The following is an 18,638-nucleotide window of genomic DNA, read 5'->3' as shown; positions in this document are numbered from 1 at the left end:
TTTATACACTTGTTAACGACCTATTATCTTTTCATACGTTGAGTTTGTAGAGTCACTAGGTTATTTTGATGCTGGAGACATGAAAAATGAGCAATGTCCTCGCCCAGACTCGACCCTGGACCTCTCAAATACGTTACACCACGAACACAAGCAGAAATGAGGGAAAAAATACCTTATGTACTCCTCCTTTTAAAGGGAGATTGGGAATTAGGGGACCCAATCCCCAAATTCTATCGCTGAAGAATCATCATCCACCATGTTTTAGTTCGGGCATTACTGTAGCATCATTAGATAATTTTGGAGCCAGAGACGTGAAAATGAGCAATGCCCTGACCGAGACTCGAACCTGGACCTCTCGAATACGCTTCGAGTGTGCTACCGTTACACCACGAAGGCGTGCAGAAAGGAGAGAGTTATAAGTTTTTTAAAAAGCAAGTATGCAATACACCTGGCATATTTTTCCAGTTTAACGTTTGGCCTTTCTATAATATTAGCAAACAATTCTAGAAGAACTCAGTGCTTTTTATTATTCGACATCTACATTAGCAGCGCTAGTTCTATAAGTATTGCCAGACGATATAAGTCTGTTTTACAGGTGGTGGCTCTTAAAAAGATCATGATTTTAAAATATTTGCAATGACGATAACTTCCTGTTATTACATTAGAGAGTCATTAAAGATTAGAATTAGGTTAGATTAGAGAGACATTAAAGATTAGAATTAGATTAGATTAGAGAGACATTAAAGATTAAAATTAGATTAGAGAGTCATTAAAGATTAGAATTAGATTAGATTAGAGAGTCATTAAAGATTAGAATTATATTAGATTAGAAAGTCATTAAAGATTAGAATTAGATTAGATTAGAGAATCATTAAAGATTAGAATTAGATAGTCAATAGAGATAAGAATTCTTTGAAAGCATAAACTAACTAGCTCTAAACGACCATATGAAGAATTATCCCCAAGTCTTTTAGTAACAGCAGAAAGTCAGAAGAAGAGTGTAATGAACCCTTTATTCATTCAATATAATGGGGCCCACTTGAGCTTACACAAAGCCAACACTTCTGGCTCCACCCAAAATAGATAAAGATGAAATTAATGTAGTAAATCTAGCCTAACGGCTCACAGGATAAATTTACACGCAGAAGGCCCTGCTACTTTGGTAGAGGGTTGCACGGATTTTTGGCGATTTACATTGGCGCAATTGTTGGCGCGGTTTTTACAGTCATCAGCCATCTTAAAAAATGCTGTTTTTACGTATTTTATGCATATAGTAAAGTATTCGAAACTTAAAAAAATAAATAAATATCGTTAAAAATAATGGATTAATTTTTGGTTGAAAACGTTGTTTTTTAAGATGGCTGGCAAATGTATATAAATACATTTAGATAAACTATAAAATAACTATAAAATGCTAAAGTAAGGTTAAATTATTACTTAAATACTTTAAAATAAGTTTTATAGAATTTAATTATTTAACATTAAAACATATGCGGCAATAAATATCTCAGGAATTTTTTAAAACATTGTATTAATTTTTTAATAAAAATTGAAGCATACAGTTATGAAGTAAAAGAAAATTATGTACTTACATTTTTTAACCTGTCTTATATTGATAAGAACCACAAAAAAAAAAACCGGTCCGCTAACGATCTTCATCCCTATGATCCACATCTCTCACACTTCATTGAAGAAGCAATTAGCCATGTTTTCTCCAAAAATTTAAAATAAATTTCCTTTGACGCTATTAACAATTTATAAATAAATCTTTGATTAGGAAAGCCAGGTTGGCCAAAATAAGGCCTTTTTTTATTCCGATACCAATAATTCTTGGTAATTACCAATAACAACATTTATATTCGAAACGGACACATCCATTCGCTTTGAAATCTGAGGAATTCGAAGAGATGAATAATAAAATTTTAAAATGGCGCGGTAATACACAAATATTCAGTAACCAATCAGGGAGCTGATTACATCACGCATAGAATTAAAATTATTTAAATAATCATTCATAATAAAATCATATTTTAAAAAAATGCAAAATTAAATTGTATTTTAATATTTAACAGCCATAAATAATGTTTAAAACATTAAATTAAATTTATAGATATTAATAAAACCAATTACTTTTAAAATAATGTGACGTCATTCTTTACATCATTCACAACATAAAATTCCATAAAATATCATAAACAATAAAATTTTTATTTCAAATAAAAATGCAAAATTGAATTCATTTTTATTATTTTGAAGTCATAAATAATATTTAAAACACGGAATTTATGTATAATAAAACGCATTATTTTTTTTAATAAAATGACAACAAAGTATCGATTACCATAAACAACTTGTCTAGTAATGGGTTTACCATAAGTCGTATCGCTCACCCAAAACAAATCGCCAAAATCCGTGCAACCGTCTACCAAAGTAGCACCAAAAGGGTTAATAGCTGTAACAAGATATCATAACTGTAACAGGGTCATAATTTATTACTCTCATCCATTTATTTTTGCTGCATCGTTAGTACCATCTTGTACTGCCATACTCAACTGTTTACTTTATGTTGTACTTTTCAACATACAGTAAACAGTTGAGTAAACATTTTACAACATACAGTTTTATTTTGTTTGTTGAAACAGTGAAATAATGTCCGACAGAGCAGAAATAGGAGGAAAAAATCTTTTGTTAGTATTTCATGAAATATACAAAGCATTTCTTTAAAATTAACGCTAATACATCTTTAAAATTTTCTTTGTTTATGTTTCTATCATTCGTTAACGTTTTCATTGTATTTTGTTCATCTTGTAGAACCTCCTGAGGAAGAAACTACGGATGGCATTGAACAAAAAAAGGATTTGGATAGTAGCAGTAAGAATTTATTTATAATTGTGTATAACAAAATAATGTTGTTTATGTAAAACGTTTGTTGGTACGTTTGTTTGTGCAAACCAACGAGAACACTTATGCTATCAAGTTATGGTATTGTTATTAAATTACCAGCGGAAGTACCCAATGCCAGTCAAATTAGATTGAGAGTAATGCATCTAACAACAGAGAGAAAGATACCGCTGTAATCTTTCTCTAATAACAATGCAAAAAATACGATACATAGTCATACATTTTTCAGTCTGATATGATATGGAACCCACATAAAAAATTTCGGAACTACTCTCATATACGCGCTCGGTTGGTGACAATGTTTGGCGACAAACTCCCCGCCACCATATTACTACCTAAAATTTTTGTCTACATTTCGAACTTTAAGCCTAAAATGTCAGCAAAAACGCGATTTTTGTAAGTGCAAAATCCACGTTTTGAACACACAATTTAAACTACAAATCCGAAACAAAAACAAAAAGTTTAGATAGCAAAAAAAGTAAAGTTTCTAACCAAAAATATTTGAAAAGAATCCATGTACACAGCGATATGTTTTAACTTAAAATAAAATCACAGAATTGCACAATCTATGCAGCGAAGGAATCTACGAACTACGCACACCTAGCTTAAATAAATTAACATAACAACAATAAATTTGAAAGAATACCATGTACACAGCGTTCTGTTTAAACTTAAAAAACCATTTACTGCACAATCTAGGCAGCGAAAGAGTCTACGAATTACACACACCTCGCTTTAATAAATTTACAAAACAACAATGAATTTCAATAATACCGTGTACCGTTCTGTTTCAACTTTAAAACACATCTACGAATTGCCCAATCTAGGCATTGCGCACTAATCAACAAAATAATCTAAAATAAATTTCAAACAATTCAAAAAACAACAATAAAACAGAAATTCATGCTAAAAAACAATGAACATAACATTCTACTAAATAAGAACATGAATAAAATAAAATGCACTTACCATGAGTGAATGCTTCTTCGAACAGCAGAAATACTAATTTCATGCCGCCTTTAACATGCCGCCAAGTAATCACTATCGTATTAATCTCACAGCCAGATCTACTATTCACAAAATTGATACTATCTTTCACAAATAAATGTTCAAAACCTTCTTTTCCTAAATCCTTGCAGGATTTCCAGCCATCCGAAAAAATACTTGTACCAGGCTTTTCATATCTGCTCCGCATTTCGGACATGCCAAACTCCGCTGCAGAAGTGCTGACTCCCATAAAAATTTCAAAAATACACTTCGATCCGCATAAACACACTCGTGAACAAAAGACTCTTTAACAACATCGTACCATTTAATACTAAATTTACTTTGCACACAATCTAAAATACACGACTGAAATTTTCCCACCACGTCTTTCATTGCAATATTCCATTTCAAAACGTGCACGACACGAACCAACGAGCTAATAAAACCACTGCAGTGAAAGTGTAAGTTTCAACGTCAAAAGGGTTGCCATACAAACAACATCGTCCCCAAAACCATCGCAGTACACGCAATCGCGCCAAAAACCACCTCAGAACACATATTGCCACATTTGACGGCCTGAGGGCGAATTTAAGAGTAGTACCAAAATTTCGATAGAAAATAGGCTAATTCTCTCTCGTTATATCAGCAACAATGGCATACGATTTTAACGATTTTCGCCTTTCTAATTAAATGGTCGTAAAGGCTAAGTTCCATCCAATATTTCACATATATTCAGTCTTAGTCGATTAAATGTGGCAAAAAATTTATCATAATTAATCAGAAATCAATAACGCGAACAAACTTACACACAAACAGGCATTCTTCTTTATACACAAATTATATATATATATATTTATATATAGATAGATTTTGTAAAATTTACAAATTTTTTATTAACAAACTCTACGATTTGAAAGCGAGCAGTAGCAACACTTTTCGGAATAAAGCATTTTTGTCTCCAACTCGCTACACTGTTGCCACTCGGAAAAATGAGTGCTGATTAAAGTCGTACGAATATGGGAATATCCGAAATGGCTTCCCACGAATTTTCGGAATCGAGAATAATGTATTTAATGTTTGACAATGCTATTTTTATTTCATCGTAAAACTTGGAAATTTTTTATTAACAAACTCTGGGATTTGAAAGCGAGCAGTGGCAACACTTTTCGAAATAAAGCATTTTTGTCTCCAACGCGCGACACTGTTGCCACTGGGAAAAATTAGTGCTGATTAAAGTCGTACGAATATGGGAATAGCCGAAACGGCTTCCCACGAATTTTTGGAATCGAGAATAATATATTTAATGTTTGGCAATGCTATTTTTATTTCATCGTCAAGCTTGGAAATTTTTTATTAACAAATTCTAGGATTTGAAAGGGAGCAGTGGCAACAATTTTCGAAATAATGCAGATTTTCAACTCCAGCTTGCGAAGCTGTTGGTGCAATCCGAAGAGAAAACGTATGCCCTTAAGTTATGTTATTTGCTATTGAATTAAATATGTTCTCAGATTATGTTTTCATTATATTTTTGTACATTTATTTGTCAAATCCAAATAGAAAATGTATGCCCTTAAATTATGTTATTGTTATTGAATTATGTTCGTCCTTAAACTATGTTATCGTTATAACACTTATGTCCAGATTTTATGTCCTTTAAAAATATTTATTATGTAGTTTTAGAGATCTAAGACTATTTTATGAAAACATTTTCTTTTGTATTGTATATTGTAAAATTCTCTATCTAATTCCTTTACTTTTGCATCACTATAATTTTCAAAAAACTAAAATAATTATTCCTAGCATTCTCTTCTTCTCTCTCTCTCTTTTTTTTTTTTTTTTTTTTGTTTCATTCCTAATAGCTTCGAATTTACACCGTCGAAGATCATTTACATGGACCCCCTTCATATATATATCTTTCTTTGAATTTATTCATATAGAGTAGTGCTCTAAAACTCAAATTCGATGCGACCCAAATGTACGAAGTGAAAGCAACTGACGGAAAAACTGTTTTTATCTTAATGAAAAGGTGAATATGAGGGGACAGTGGACGATGGTTTTAGCAAAAATCCACCAAACATTTGGAAATAAAAATTTAATTTAAAGATGGTATAAGCATTTGCATATGTTTGTTTACCTTTTTTGTGACATTTAAAGGGACATTTAATCCCTTAATCTACAATGACGGGCATAGCCCGCGTACGATGGTCGGGCCAGAAGTGAATATTACGTGGAATATTTGATAGGCAATTACAGTCTGATGCAATAATTGTGGTAGACGCAAGTATTACAAAATATTTATTTATACAGAACTCCAAAATACAAAATTAGTAATCTGTAACTGTATGATATATTTCAAAGCATTCTGGTACATGTAACGGAACTTTACACTTTTTTCACTCGTGTTCTATGTGGATTTTCTCGTACATCTAATATTTGATGACATACGATTTTCTCGTATGTCATCAAATATTAGATGAAATATATCAAATTCTCCTCTACTTCCTATTAATTGACATAAGACTTCCTCTCTTATGCCAGGTATCATCGTAAAGACCCAGATTTTTGGACTATTTCTTATTTCTTTCCAAAGCCAGGACTCTGGTAGTTGATCGTCATCGGATGTATCATCAATAATTATTCGCCTATACTTTCTTCGAAAATTACATAATTCGTCATGTTTACGATTGCCCGGATTAGCGTGTTACACAAGTCGTGCAAATGTCTCGAAAGCTGCGCGAGCTTGTATACAATTTCGGCCCAACATCTTCGAATCTAAATCATAGGTTAAAGGAGTTAAATGTCAGTAAAAAGGTAAACAAACATTTGAGAATCGCTATTTTAATTTCTGCGACTAATACTTTTTACTATTAGTAAGATATAAATGTGTAAAATATGAAGACCGCAATTTATGCAAGTTTCTTTCACTCCTCTTCCACGGATGACTCACCCAGACATTACAAATGCTTTTAGGTGTTATATCATGTTTTTTCCTCTCAAGTAGCATTGCCAAAAAGAAGAAACCTAAGTCTCATTCAGTGATCAAAACCAAGTTAACAGTAGATGTTCTACCCAAAATACTGCCATTGTATCAAAGACTAGCCAGTAATGAACTTTTAGGAAGATGCATATCTGGAGAAACGCAAAACACTAAAGAGAGTTTACGTAAAGTCATTTGAAAGAACCGCCTTAGAGAAACATTTGTATTGAAAACAGACTCGAAATAGCTGTTATCACAGCAATTAGTAACTTCAATTTTGAGTGTTTAAATACTTTAAGTATGGAACAGGAAGATATAAATGCACGTTCAATATCTATTGGGCAAAGGCAAGACACGCATCGTATAGACCAATACAAAAAGCGGTGTTCGTCTGGATACAAGAAAAGAAGAATTGCCAAAAAAACTCTGTAATAATAATGACAATGTAAATTAATTAATAAATAATGATAATGTAAATTAGGTAGAATAGTAATGACATGGTAATAATAATGACAATGTAAATTAGGAAGAGGAAACATTAGCTTAAAATTAAACTGCATATGACTATAAAATAAGCCAGCATATAATAATGGTGTATTGGGTTAATTCTATATGTTTTAAAATTGGATTACAAACTAGATTAAAGTAATGTTTCAACCATGCATATTTTGGACAAAACTATGCAAACTCTTATTTTTATTTAATTTTTCAAACTATTTAATAGAAAGTTTAAATTAATAAAAAAAACTGAATATGGTATACTTATAGCTCTGTATTTCAATTGTTAATAAATATTTGGATAGCAAGGCAAATCAGATATTTAAAAACACATCTACTGAGATATACATATAATTCATGACTTGAACGGTAACAACTCATAAAGTTGAAAATAGCTAACACATTTAACTGTCAAAATGACAAAAAATAGCATGAATTCGAACCGTAATTAATGACATAAATAACATAAATGACATAAATTCGAGAAGCAAAAAAGTAAACATACAAGTCTTGTAACTGAACTTGCCTTTCATGCAACAAAATATCCATAGAACAACGAAACCTCATGGTACAGCCATCTTTAATTTCGTTTCAAATCAGATGTTTAGCAATTTGCAGAAGAATACGAGGAACTAGCAGATTACCCGGTTAAACGATGCATAAGAATAAAGTTCTATAGAATTTCCTACATTATTCCGTAATAAAAGCTACTATTTCATATTTTTTTCTTCATCTCATTAATAATGGGGAAATAGTTAAGTAATGCTGAATTCATTTTCATTGAAATGTAAAACTTTGTAGGTATGTGATGACTATCTTCTATCCAATATTTCTGAGAATGTAAACAAATTTTGGAGTCTGAGAGTATTAGTCATTAAATGTATTGAATACATTCTGAAACCACTTCTGAAAGTAACCAATATTTCTGAGATTATGAAAAATTTTGACATTAAGCATTATTTCTCTAAGTCGACCGTCTCTATAGAAGACCAAAGCTTCTAGAATCTTGGATGGTCATCAAAGAGAATTCTTTTTACTGCGAAATTATCGCACGACTGTAATTCAATATCAATAAGTGTGTAAAGCATTTTCCGACCTGTAATTAGATTTTTGTTTTACTAATTTTACCTAGATTTATAGTAGCGTTTGTAATCTGCAAGTAATTTAAACATTTTTATGAAAAATATATGTTATTTAGAATTTAGAAAATATTCTAGAAAATGCTAATCCATTGAAAAAAATCTTTCCCAATGCCTAAATAAATTTTTAAAAACTTCAGAAAAAATAGCAGTTAAAATAAATAACAAAATAACAAAAATAAATCATCAATCATATCAAATATTCACCAATATCAATATTTTTAATGTACAACATTTAGTACTTAGTAAAATACATATCAAAATAAAATAATGTGCATGTTTCAGATGTGCAATGTCAAAAAACTGAAACTGATAAATTTAAGAACAAATATCCTCAGAATGTTTGACTAGCGAAGTCTTCTGGACAGTGCAGTATGAATATCCTCAGGATGTGAAATTGGTAAAATCCTCAGGACATCTGAGAATCAACATCTTCAGGACATCCTCTCATATCCCGGGACATAGCGACTTAAATAAGACATCCTCAGGATTTAAAATTACGATGTCCTCAGGACATCTGAGAATCAACATACTCAGCACATCCTAAGTATGTCCCTGGATATTGCGACTAAATAGGATATCCTGAGGATTTTCTGTGCTATGGGGGTAGGTGCAGTACAACTCGCTTATAATGAGCCCTGATTTAATGAGAACTCGAGTTTAACGAGGGTATTGGAAGTACTTGGTTGGTACCATGTTAAGTCTATGGAAGCATAACTCTCTTTCAACGATTATAGTGAGCAATAATTTTGTGATTTATAAAATTTCTACATTGGTGTGCAAAACTTAAGCAACAGGTGTTCTTTTTGGCATAACTCCACGAGAAATCATCTGACAGACATGAAATTCAGAATTAAGAGACAGCATTTGTATTTAAACGATGACGAAAGCATAATTGTTCTATCACGTTCAATGTTCCGTCTTACTTTCTTCGGGAACATGCAAGGACCTGACTCGGAACAGACAGCTTACTAAAGCTATGTTCAATAACTGTTGGAAGTAGACAGGATACAAGAAGGGTATACAAAACCCTTTATTTTTCTCTATTTACAATAACTTCCGTACTTCGGAATACAAAGACCCACTACTTGTGGTCTAAACGTAAAAATATAAAAATAAAACTAAACTCTAATTTAACTTTAAAATAATAAACGTGGAAGATTGGCCTTATATTAACAGGAAGCCGTCTGCAGTACAGAGAACTGTGAATACTACAATACGTTTAAAGTTATCAAGAGGATTAAACCTCTGGCCTGGAAGGCAACCAGCAACTGAGTAAAAGTTCTAAGGTAAGCGGCCTGCTTCGACTAACTGCTTCCTCTCTCTCGCTTGGCAAAAAGCCACAACTTAAATACTTGGCGTTCGCCAGACAAACTTTGCATAAATACATTAACGCTTATAATTCTGGCCGGAAGTAGAAAATAAGAAGTGATAGTAAAGATTTAAAATAAAATAAACGTTAGTAAAACTTAAGATCCTTACATACTTCCCGCCAGAGTTAATTAGTTTGAAACTGAGGTCTAAAACGACCTTGTTGAAAACTTTTAGCTCTAGAATCTAACGCGAGGCCAAGCTTTTACAAACATTTTTCGCTAGAAACTAGAAATTTAAAAGAAAGAAATTTGTTTTTACAATAGCAGCTCCCAGGACACGCAATTTTTTCATCTGTACTGCATCTAAACAGGAGCTTTTATTCAAATCTGGTTCCTTCCAGAGATCTGGAAGGAAAACTAGTTTAATGAAATGTTACACAATGAAATGGCAAGTAACATGTATAATTATATTTCTCTTAACATTCTTATTTCATTCATGACTATTTTAATTATCTCTCCCCGTGCTCTCTGACATGTGTTGTAAAAGAACACCAAACACGAATGTGTTTATGTCTATGTGTTCAACACTTCCTCCTACAATCAAAGCACTAACGTGTTAAAAATTCAACATACCAAGACCTCGTAACACACCCTAACTTCAACTCTAAACCCTGAGGTACTATTCTGAGAGTGGCTAACTCTGAATTGTCACGTCAGAGAGCCTAACTACATTCATTCAACCTTTAACACATATTCACCATGATTTGGTCTTTTTACAGTCACACGAATAACAAATTTTTAACATTACTTTCACTTTTACCATATCACGGTATTTCTTAACATTTGAAATAACAGTTCACATTGTATATAAGAACATATTAACATGCCGTTAATTTTACGCATTTGACAACATACATGAGTTGTACATTGTTAACTTCTATTCTTTTCAAAGCAAGTGCCAATTTTTCTACATTGAAATACTACATTTCAAAAAGTCTTTCAGACTAAAACTTCTTTCTTGCCAGAAACTTTTAAATAAAATTTATACAATAACTTTTACAATAGTTAAGTATTTACATATTGCTATTATACATCAACTTTAGTTTTACGCGCGAGTAATTGAAAAACATAATACCAAAATCGGTAACAACTCATTTCTCGTCCTTTTGGCGATAAAGGTAGACCTCGCATGAGGTAAAACTTCTTGAAATCTGCCACTTGCAGTAAGAATGAAAATTAAATATTATTTCGGACATTCTTTTCTGATATTCGGATATTCTTTTCTGAGCCCAGTCCTGGAAAGTAGCGTAGATTCTTGTTTGATTTATCCTCCTTCGTGTGCGGGCTCGCCCTTCAGTGCCTTCCTCTAGAAGCTTTCTTTTTTTTCCAGTTCGGTCACCCTTGAATACCTTCTTTTTCGCCTCTGCCTGTGGTCTTGGCCGTTTGATGGCAGCTGGTCTTTGCGGAACCGGGAAACTTCTTCGTGTTTCTGCTTGGACCTCGTTGCTGGCCGTTCAAATTTTCCTTGTAACTTTTCCTCCGCCGCTGGTGGCCCATCCGCAGTTCGGCGACATTTGCTGCGGAGAGTCCTGTCGGATGAGTAGATCTTCCGTTTTAGAGCCAGGTTATAGTTGCCGCCATTTCTCCTGGCTCTCTTTGCATACGTCGTCCTTCTCCCTTCTTTTTTCTGGGGGTGTTCGTGAGCTCTCTTTTCTGGACGGTGGAACGGCTTCTTTTTCTTGTTACCTTCAATTTTCCCGCGGGGAAACTTTCTTTTCACTTGCTCCTGCCTCTTAATGGCTTGCCCTTGTACTTGTCGTTGTTCCACCTCTGGAGCTTGTGCCTGCGGTGTCTGCCGTGCCGGATCCTGCAAAAGATCTGCAAAACCGGAAAATTTGCATTTTATTACGATCATAGTAGGGTTTGATTTGATCAATGTTTGCGGAGCAGGTTTCCCCATTCCTGGCTTTTAACACTACTACAGCGTGAGTTATTTTTTCTATGACATATGGCCCTTCAAATCGTGGAAAAAATTTGGCAGTTTTATCTTCTGGTGCTGAAGAAAGTGAATGCTTAATTTTTAATACTTCATCCCCTACTTTATAAGTTACTCCCCGTCGTTTCAAGTCGTAATACAGCTTTCGTTTTCTCTGTGCTACTTCCGTATTCTCTTTTGCTTCTTTAATTAGTTTTTCTATATCACCCATTTTAAATTCTGGGGCTCTTTGTTGCACATAAAATAATTTATCTAACGGCGTTATAATCTTTCTGCCTAAAAATAACTCAGCAGGAGTTTTGCCCGTTGTATCATGTTTTGCGGTCCTAAGGGCGAAAGCAAATTCATTGACATAGTTATCCCAGCTTTTACGAAAATTTTTAACATAACTACGGATAATTTTTACTATATTTCTATTGACCCGTTCCGTATATTTGATTGCGGCCGATACGGGACCATTTTTAAATGACGTATGCCCAGTTTTTGGCACATGTCTTCAAATACATTACTTACAAATTGAGGACCATTATCCGATATAAAATAGAATCAGTAACTAATTTCGCGGAGGCTCGTTTTAAGGGAACAATTTCGGTCCACTTACTAAAATGATCAACCATAACAAGGAGATAGCGACTTTTATTTAACTGACTTTTTGGGAAAGGGCCCAATAAATCGATGCCAATTATTTCATTTGGAAATTCGGATTTAATACTATTTAGAAACCCGGCCGGGCGGAAATTAATATAATTAACTGCTTGACATGTTGGGCAGGACTGGACATACGCCCTTGTTAACTTTTGCAGTTCAGGAAAGTAGACTGCCTCGCGTACGCGTTGGATAGTTTTTCGAATACCAGCATGAGAAGCTAAAGGGCTGTCATGGAGCTCCTAATCTTGATAATCAGGATATTTAAGACTAGCTGGGATAACAGGTGGAAATTCGTTGTTGGAATTCGTAGTTTTTGTATAGAATAATAGACCATCTATTAGTTCGTAATGGGCCGCCCTATTTCTTATCGCCACAATATCTTGGTGGCTAAAATTTTCAGGATCCTTTAAATACTCATAAATGCTTCCAAACTCAGGATCCTTTCCCAGTTCGTTTATTACAGTTTCTCGGGAACTTATTGTACATGCTGTGAGCATTGCCACCTTTACAGTATTACCTTGTTCATCTATTTCAATTCTTGATAGGGCATCTGCTACGATATTTTCCTTTCCGGGGGTATGCTTGATTACCAGATTATATTCTTGTAGCTTGAGTGCCCATCTTATTAACCTTGGGGATAAGTTTTTCGCTGAGTACAATCTAGTTACCGCCGCATGATCAGAGTACACTGTTATTGGCGCCATTCCAAAATAGACTCGGAACTTTTGCACTGCTAACAGAACTGCAAGTGCCTCTCTCTCGGTCGCGGAATAGTTTCTTTGTGTTTGATTTAAAGTTCGGCTAAAAAAATGCCACGGGCTGTTGATTTTGCGAAAGTACCGCTCCTACCGCATAATCCGAAGCATCCGCTGAAATTTCTAAATTCTCATCCTTTTCAGGAAATTTCAATACAGGGGCTTGCGTTAGTTCTTGTTTTAATTTTTCGAAAGTACTAGTGGCTTCGGCCGTCCACGAGAATCTTGCCTTTTTCCTTTTTAATTTTAACAATGGCTCAGCAATAGCTGCAAAATCTTTTATAAAGGACCTATAATATGAACAAAGTCCTAGAAAAGAAGAGAGCTTCTTTGCCGTGTTCGGAGTCGGATACTTTTGTACAGCGATTATTTTTGATTCGTCTGTCTCTTCCTTTCTGAGATATTTTGTAACCTAAATATTTTAATTCAGGGGCTGCAAATTTGCACTTTTCGACATTAACTTTTAGACCGACCTCATTTAATAAAGAAAACACCTGTCTTAAATCCTGTACATGTTGGTCGAGATTATCACTAGTAATAATGATATCGTCTAAATAGATAAATGTGGACTTTCCAAGAACAGGTCTTAACACAATGTCCATGCATCGCTGAAATGTTGCCGGGGCCCCTGAAAGGCCAAACGGCATACGCAAAAATGCATAAGTGCCAGACTTGGTTATAAACGCAGTCTTAGGCACGTCCTCAGGCCTCACCCCTATTTGAAAATAACCAGTCGTTAAGTCTAAAGTCGTCATATATTTGGTGGATGTTATGTTCCTTAGAATTTCTTCAATAATAGGTAACGGATATACCGGATATTTAGTTATGGAGTTTAATTTACGGTAGTCAATTGCGAATCTCCACCTTTTTGGATATGTCAAAGGATAGTCATTATTTTTCTTACATAAAACCACCGGGCTAGCATAACTACTTGAGATGGGCGTTATGATCTTTTTACGTAGCATATCGGTGATATGCCATTCTATAATTTTTTCCTTATTCTTATCATACCGGTATGTTTTGTGGCGAACTAGCATTGAATCTCCGGTGTCAATACTATGGTTAGTAACCTGAGTAAATCCTGGAATATCACTAAATAACGAAGCAAATTCACTTACCACTTGTCGGATTCTTCGTTGCTCGTCATTAGGTAGGTGGTCAAGATTTAACATCGGCGGTTCAGCCTTTTCTCCACGAACTGGTTTCATCGTCAGCTTAAGGGACGCTTCATTAAAATCCAGCGTTGCTTGTGCCTCTGAAAGAAAATCTATTCCTAAAATAATATGAGCTTGCAGATTCTTTACTATGAAAAACATAACCTTTACTTGTTCGTCCTTGATACGGACATACAGCGGTAATTTACCTATACACTTACATTTTTCTCCTTGCGCCCCTAACTCTGTCGTATTATCCGAATTATATATGCGGTATTTCCGAAAATACTTCCTAAAAAAATCTTCTGCCACACAGGAACACTGCGCGCCTGTATCCAGGAGTGCGGTGGCTGGGATATTATTCACCAACACTTCAATCTTCGGAAGAGTCAAATTTTTCACCATTACTGTATTTAACTTGAAGGAAGAGGGGTTTTCTTGGCCTTCGGATTTCCGCACCCTCCCGTCAGCAGAAATCCGTTTTAGTTTAAATTATTTTTCATTTCCGTGCTTTCCTTCTTTTTCCACTGGCCTTGAGACTTTTTTCCTGGATTGCTATTGAACTGTCGACGTTCGGCGGCTGTTTTTGAATGCTCGGGTTTCCTTGCCCACTGATTCGCTTTGTTTCCGTAGCCGTGTGCTTGAGTTTGCTGTAGTCTTGGCGCACCAAATTGGTTTCGCTGTTGATATTGGCGTCTTCTTTCAATGTCCGCCGTTCTTCTACTTTCAAACTGGATTGCTAGCTCAAATAACTTTTCCAGTGTAGTCGGATTTCTTAATTCAATAAAGTCTTGCACTTGGGGCAGTAACCTCGGCAAAATCACATGAATTATCTCAGGATCCGGACGGTTTCCATACAAGAGTTTGAAGACGTGAATTTTTCTTAAAATAAAGCTTGAGAGGTTTTCGATTCTTTGCTGATATATACTGAAAAGTTCCGTTTCTAATTTCGCACGATCCCTTACAACAGGGAAGGCTTTTACTAGGGCAATCTTGAAATTCTCGTAAGTATAGGTGGGACTTCCTGCTTGACCCAAGAGACTTCTGCCTATACACTTGAACCAGTTAAGCGCTTGGCCCCTCAAAGCGCTGGTAGCTAAGGTAACTTTTTGAAATTCGTGCACGGGGTAGAGCATGAAGTGGTCATCCAATTTTCCCAAAAAACTGGTTACCGGTGAGTTTCCATTAAATGTTGCTTCTGGTTTCATCGAAGCGCGCATGGTCTGGACGATGTAACCAAATCCTTCCAGGGCGGCTGCTGGCATTTCTGGATTCTGAGCCGCTTCTGCAGGCAGCACAGGTTCTTCTTGAAACTCGGCCATGGTTATTCTTCTTCGTTGGGCGCCACTATCAGGTTCAATGTTCCGTCTTACTTTCTTCGGGAACATGCAAAGACCTGACTCGGAACAGAGAGCTTACTAAAGCTATGTTCAATAACTGTGGGAAGTAGACAGGATACACAAGAAGGGTATACAAAACCCTTTATTTTTCTCTATTTACAATAAATTCTGTACTTCGGAATACAAAGACCCACTACTTGTGGTCTAAAGGTAAAAATATAAAAATAAACCTAAACTCTAATTTAACTTTAAAATAATAAACGTGGAAGATTGGCCTTATATTAACAGGAAGCCGTATGTAGTACAGAGAACTGTGAACACTACAATACGTTTAAAGTTATCAAGAGGATTAAACCTCTGGCCTGGAAGGCAACCAGCAACTGAGTAAAACTTCTAAGGTAAGCGGCCTGCTTCGACTAACTGCTTCCTCTCTCTCGCTTGGCAAAAAGCCACAACTTAAATACTTGGCATTCGCCAGACTAACTTTGCATAAATACATTAACGCTTATAATTCTGGCCGGAAGTAGAAAATAAGAAGTGATAGTAAAGATTTAAAATAAAATAAACGTTAGTAAAACTTAAGATCCTTACAGCTCTAACAATGAATACAATGCATACAGTATGGAATCAAACAAAAACAGGCTTTATTGAACTCATAGTATCGTTACACATGATTGTCTGTGCAAGAAGAGGAAGAACAACAAGCAGGTATTCCATAGTATGGGATATGCCCTCCCCTTACTGCAATGGTTGCTTCGAACGGTCTCTCTATACTCAGCATCAGATTATCCAACAGATCTTGATGTAAGAGTGCCCATTTCTCAATCAGCATCTGTTTCAGTTGTTGGGTGTTCCTCGGAGGATGTAATCGTGTCACAATAGTCTTCCCAAAGCATCCCACACATGTTCTATAGGATTTCAATAAAGGGAGCATGCTGGTCAAACCATTCGAGTGATATCTTCACTTTTCAGTAGCTTCTGAACAGAAAGAGTCCGGTGTGGCCGTGCATTGTCATCCATATAAACGAAGTCTGCTCCAATGGCACCTCGGAACAGACGCACATGAGGAAGGATCACCTCCTGACGATAGCGATCTCCGGTTACAGAACTTCTGTCGAAAACGTGGAGATCCGTCCGCTCGTCCAGCATAATGCCTCTTCAGACGAGATCTTCAGGACATCGTAACGGTCTCTTTCCGTAATGTTACTGAGATTAAACCGTGTCCCGACCTCTCTCCAAATCAATTTGTGTTGAGAATAGCTTGTGGCACTAAAACGATTCTCATCCGTAAGGAGGATACGACTCCATTGATGAGATGCCCAGTTTTTGCGCTCCTTGCATCACTGTAAACAGTGATACCGATGACCAACTTTCAAAGGAATGCAGCGTTCAGAACGGCAGGCGCATAGGCCACCTTTGTGAAGGTGTTTGGTCACAGTAAACCACGACAATTGTCGCCCGTTGCTGTTCACAGTTGTTGAGCTGTGGCGCTTTCTGACTGGTTTCGGGCTCTTTTCGTCTGCAGGACTATATATCGGTTATTTGCTGCAGTTGTTTTCCTGGGACGGCCACCATCAACCTTTCTAAGAGCTGTACCTATGGTATGGAAGACTTTCTAAACGCACGAAACGCTATTTTTTTGATTCCGAACTCTTCAGCTATACTGGTCACACTTCGCCCCTACTCCAGATTTCCGATCATTCTTCTACGTGTGAAGTCATCCAGATCATTTCTTCTAGCCATATTTCACGAAACAACTTCTTTGTACTTGAAGCGAATGTCTTTAATTGCATCTCCATCCTTGCTTGTATGGTAATCTCGAGTTGAGCGCGCCGACCGTACGCTGTTTGCGTACGCTCACGTAGCCTGTGACCTTTTTTTCTTGACATTTATATATGCATGACCTTTCTACTGAATTGTGTGTTCATTGTACTGAACGCAAGAACCCCTTTTCTACAATTTCATGGCTATCTGATTAAAATTTACATTGTTGCTTAAGTTTTGCACACCAGTGTATTAACTTCCAACTCTTCAGCTCAATTAAATTTTCCTTGGAAAAATTCCTTTAAAATTCCGAAGTCGACCGAAAGTTAGTGATGAATCATAAATCCTTAACCAACTTCCTATCATCCTTACCATCTTAATCAACTTCTTCTGTAATGTACAGAAATTGAAAATAAATAAGTATATATAATCTAGTAAGTATGTATGAATTTCTATGATATTTTTACGAACCCGGTTTTTACGAGCAGTCGGTTATAACGAGCAAATATGGCGGTCCCTTCGCACTCATTTTAAGCGTGTTCGTATGCAATATTGTAGTGTAAATTCGAGTGTAATTAATGATGTTGCCATCCAAACAGTGCTACCATTAATTTCAGATTTCCTCGTGTCTTCATTCCCAACTGCTGCTAAGAAAGAAGCAAGATTTCCGTAAGTCCAAACGAGATAGATATCTGAAAAAACTATCAATTCTGAAAATAGCATGCGAGCTTGCACGCTATTGTTTAAGGGGACGGTGGAGGATGGTTTTAGCAAAAACCGACCAAAAATTGGGAAATAAAAATTTCATATGATGATATTCTACGGTTTGAACTCTATCGTCTACAAAAAACCGCTTGTGTGTAAAGTTATTTTTAAAGAAGTTATAAGCATTTGAATGCGCTTGTTTACCTTTTTTGTGACATTTAAAGGGACATTTAAATGTCAGTAAAAAGTTAAACAAACATTTGAGAAACGTTATTTTAATTTCCGCGACTAATAAGCAAGATATAATTGTGTAAGATATGAAGACCGCAATTTATGCAAGTTTGTTTTTCACTGTTCCTCCACGCATGACTCACCTAGACATTATAAATGACCAATAGGTGGCATATCATTTTTTTTAAGTATCATTGCCAGAAATAAGTCACCTAAATCTTATTTGATGA

The 18,638-nt window shown here is 35.3% G+C and overlaps 1 protein-coding gene across 1 annotated transcript in view; it reads left to right on the top strand.

Annotated features, from left to right (window-relative positions):
- LOC118200424 (uncharacterized) overlaps positions 1–18,638 on the top strand; it is a 154,476-nt gene that overhangs the window by 5,442 nt on the left and 130,396 nt on the right. Inside the window, exon 2 of the mRNA XM_085827375.1 lies at positions 2,812–2,871. Coding sequence (XP_085683501.1) covers positions 2,812–2,871 — 60 coding nt within the window. The remainder of the gene's footprint in view (positions 1–2,811; positions 2,872–18,638) is intronic.

This window comes from Stegodyphus dumicola, chromosome 12 (assembly GCF_044657685.1).
Source record: "Stegodyphus dumicola isolate Sdum_Otavi_A_Nest chromosome 12, ASM4465768v1".
Classification (NCBI taxonomy): Eukaryota; Metazoa; Arthropoda; class Arachnida; order Araneae; family Eresidae; genus Stegodyphus; species Stegodyphus dumicola.
Note: the sequence above shows the minus strand (reverse complement) of the source record. Positions and strands in the feature narration are given on the sequence as shown.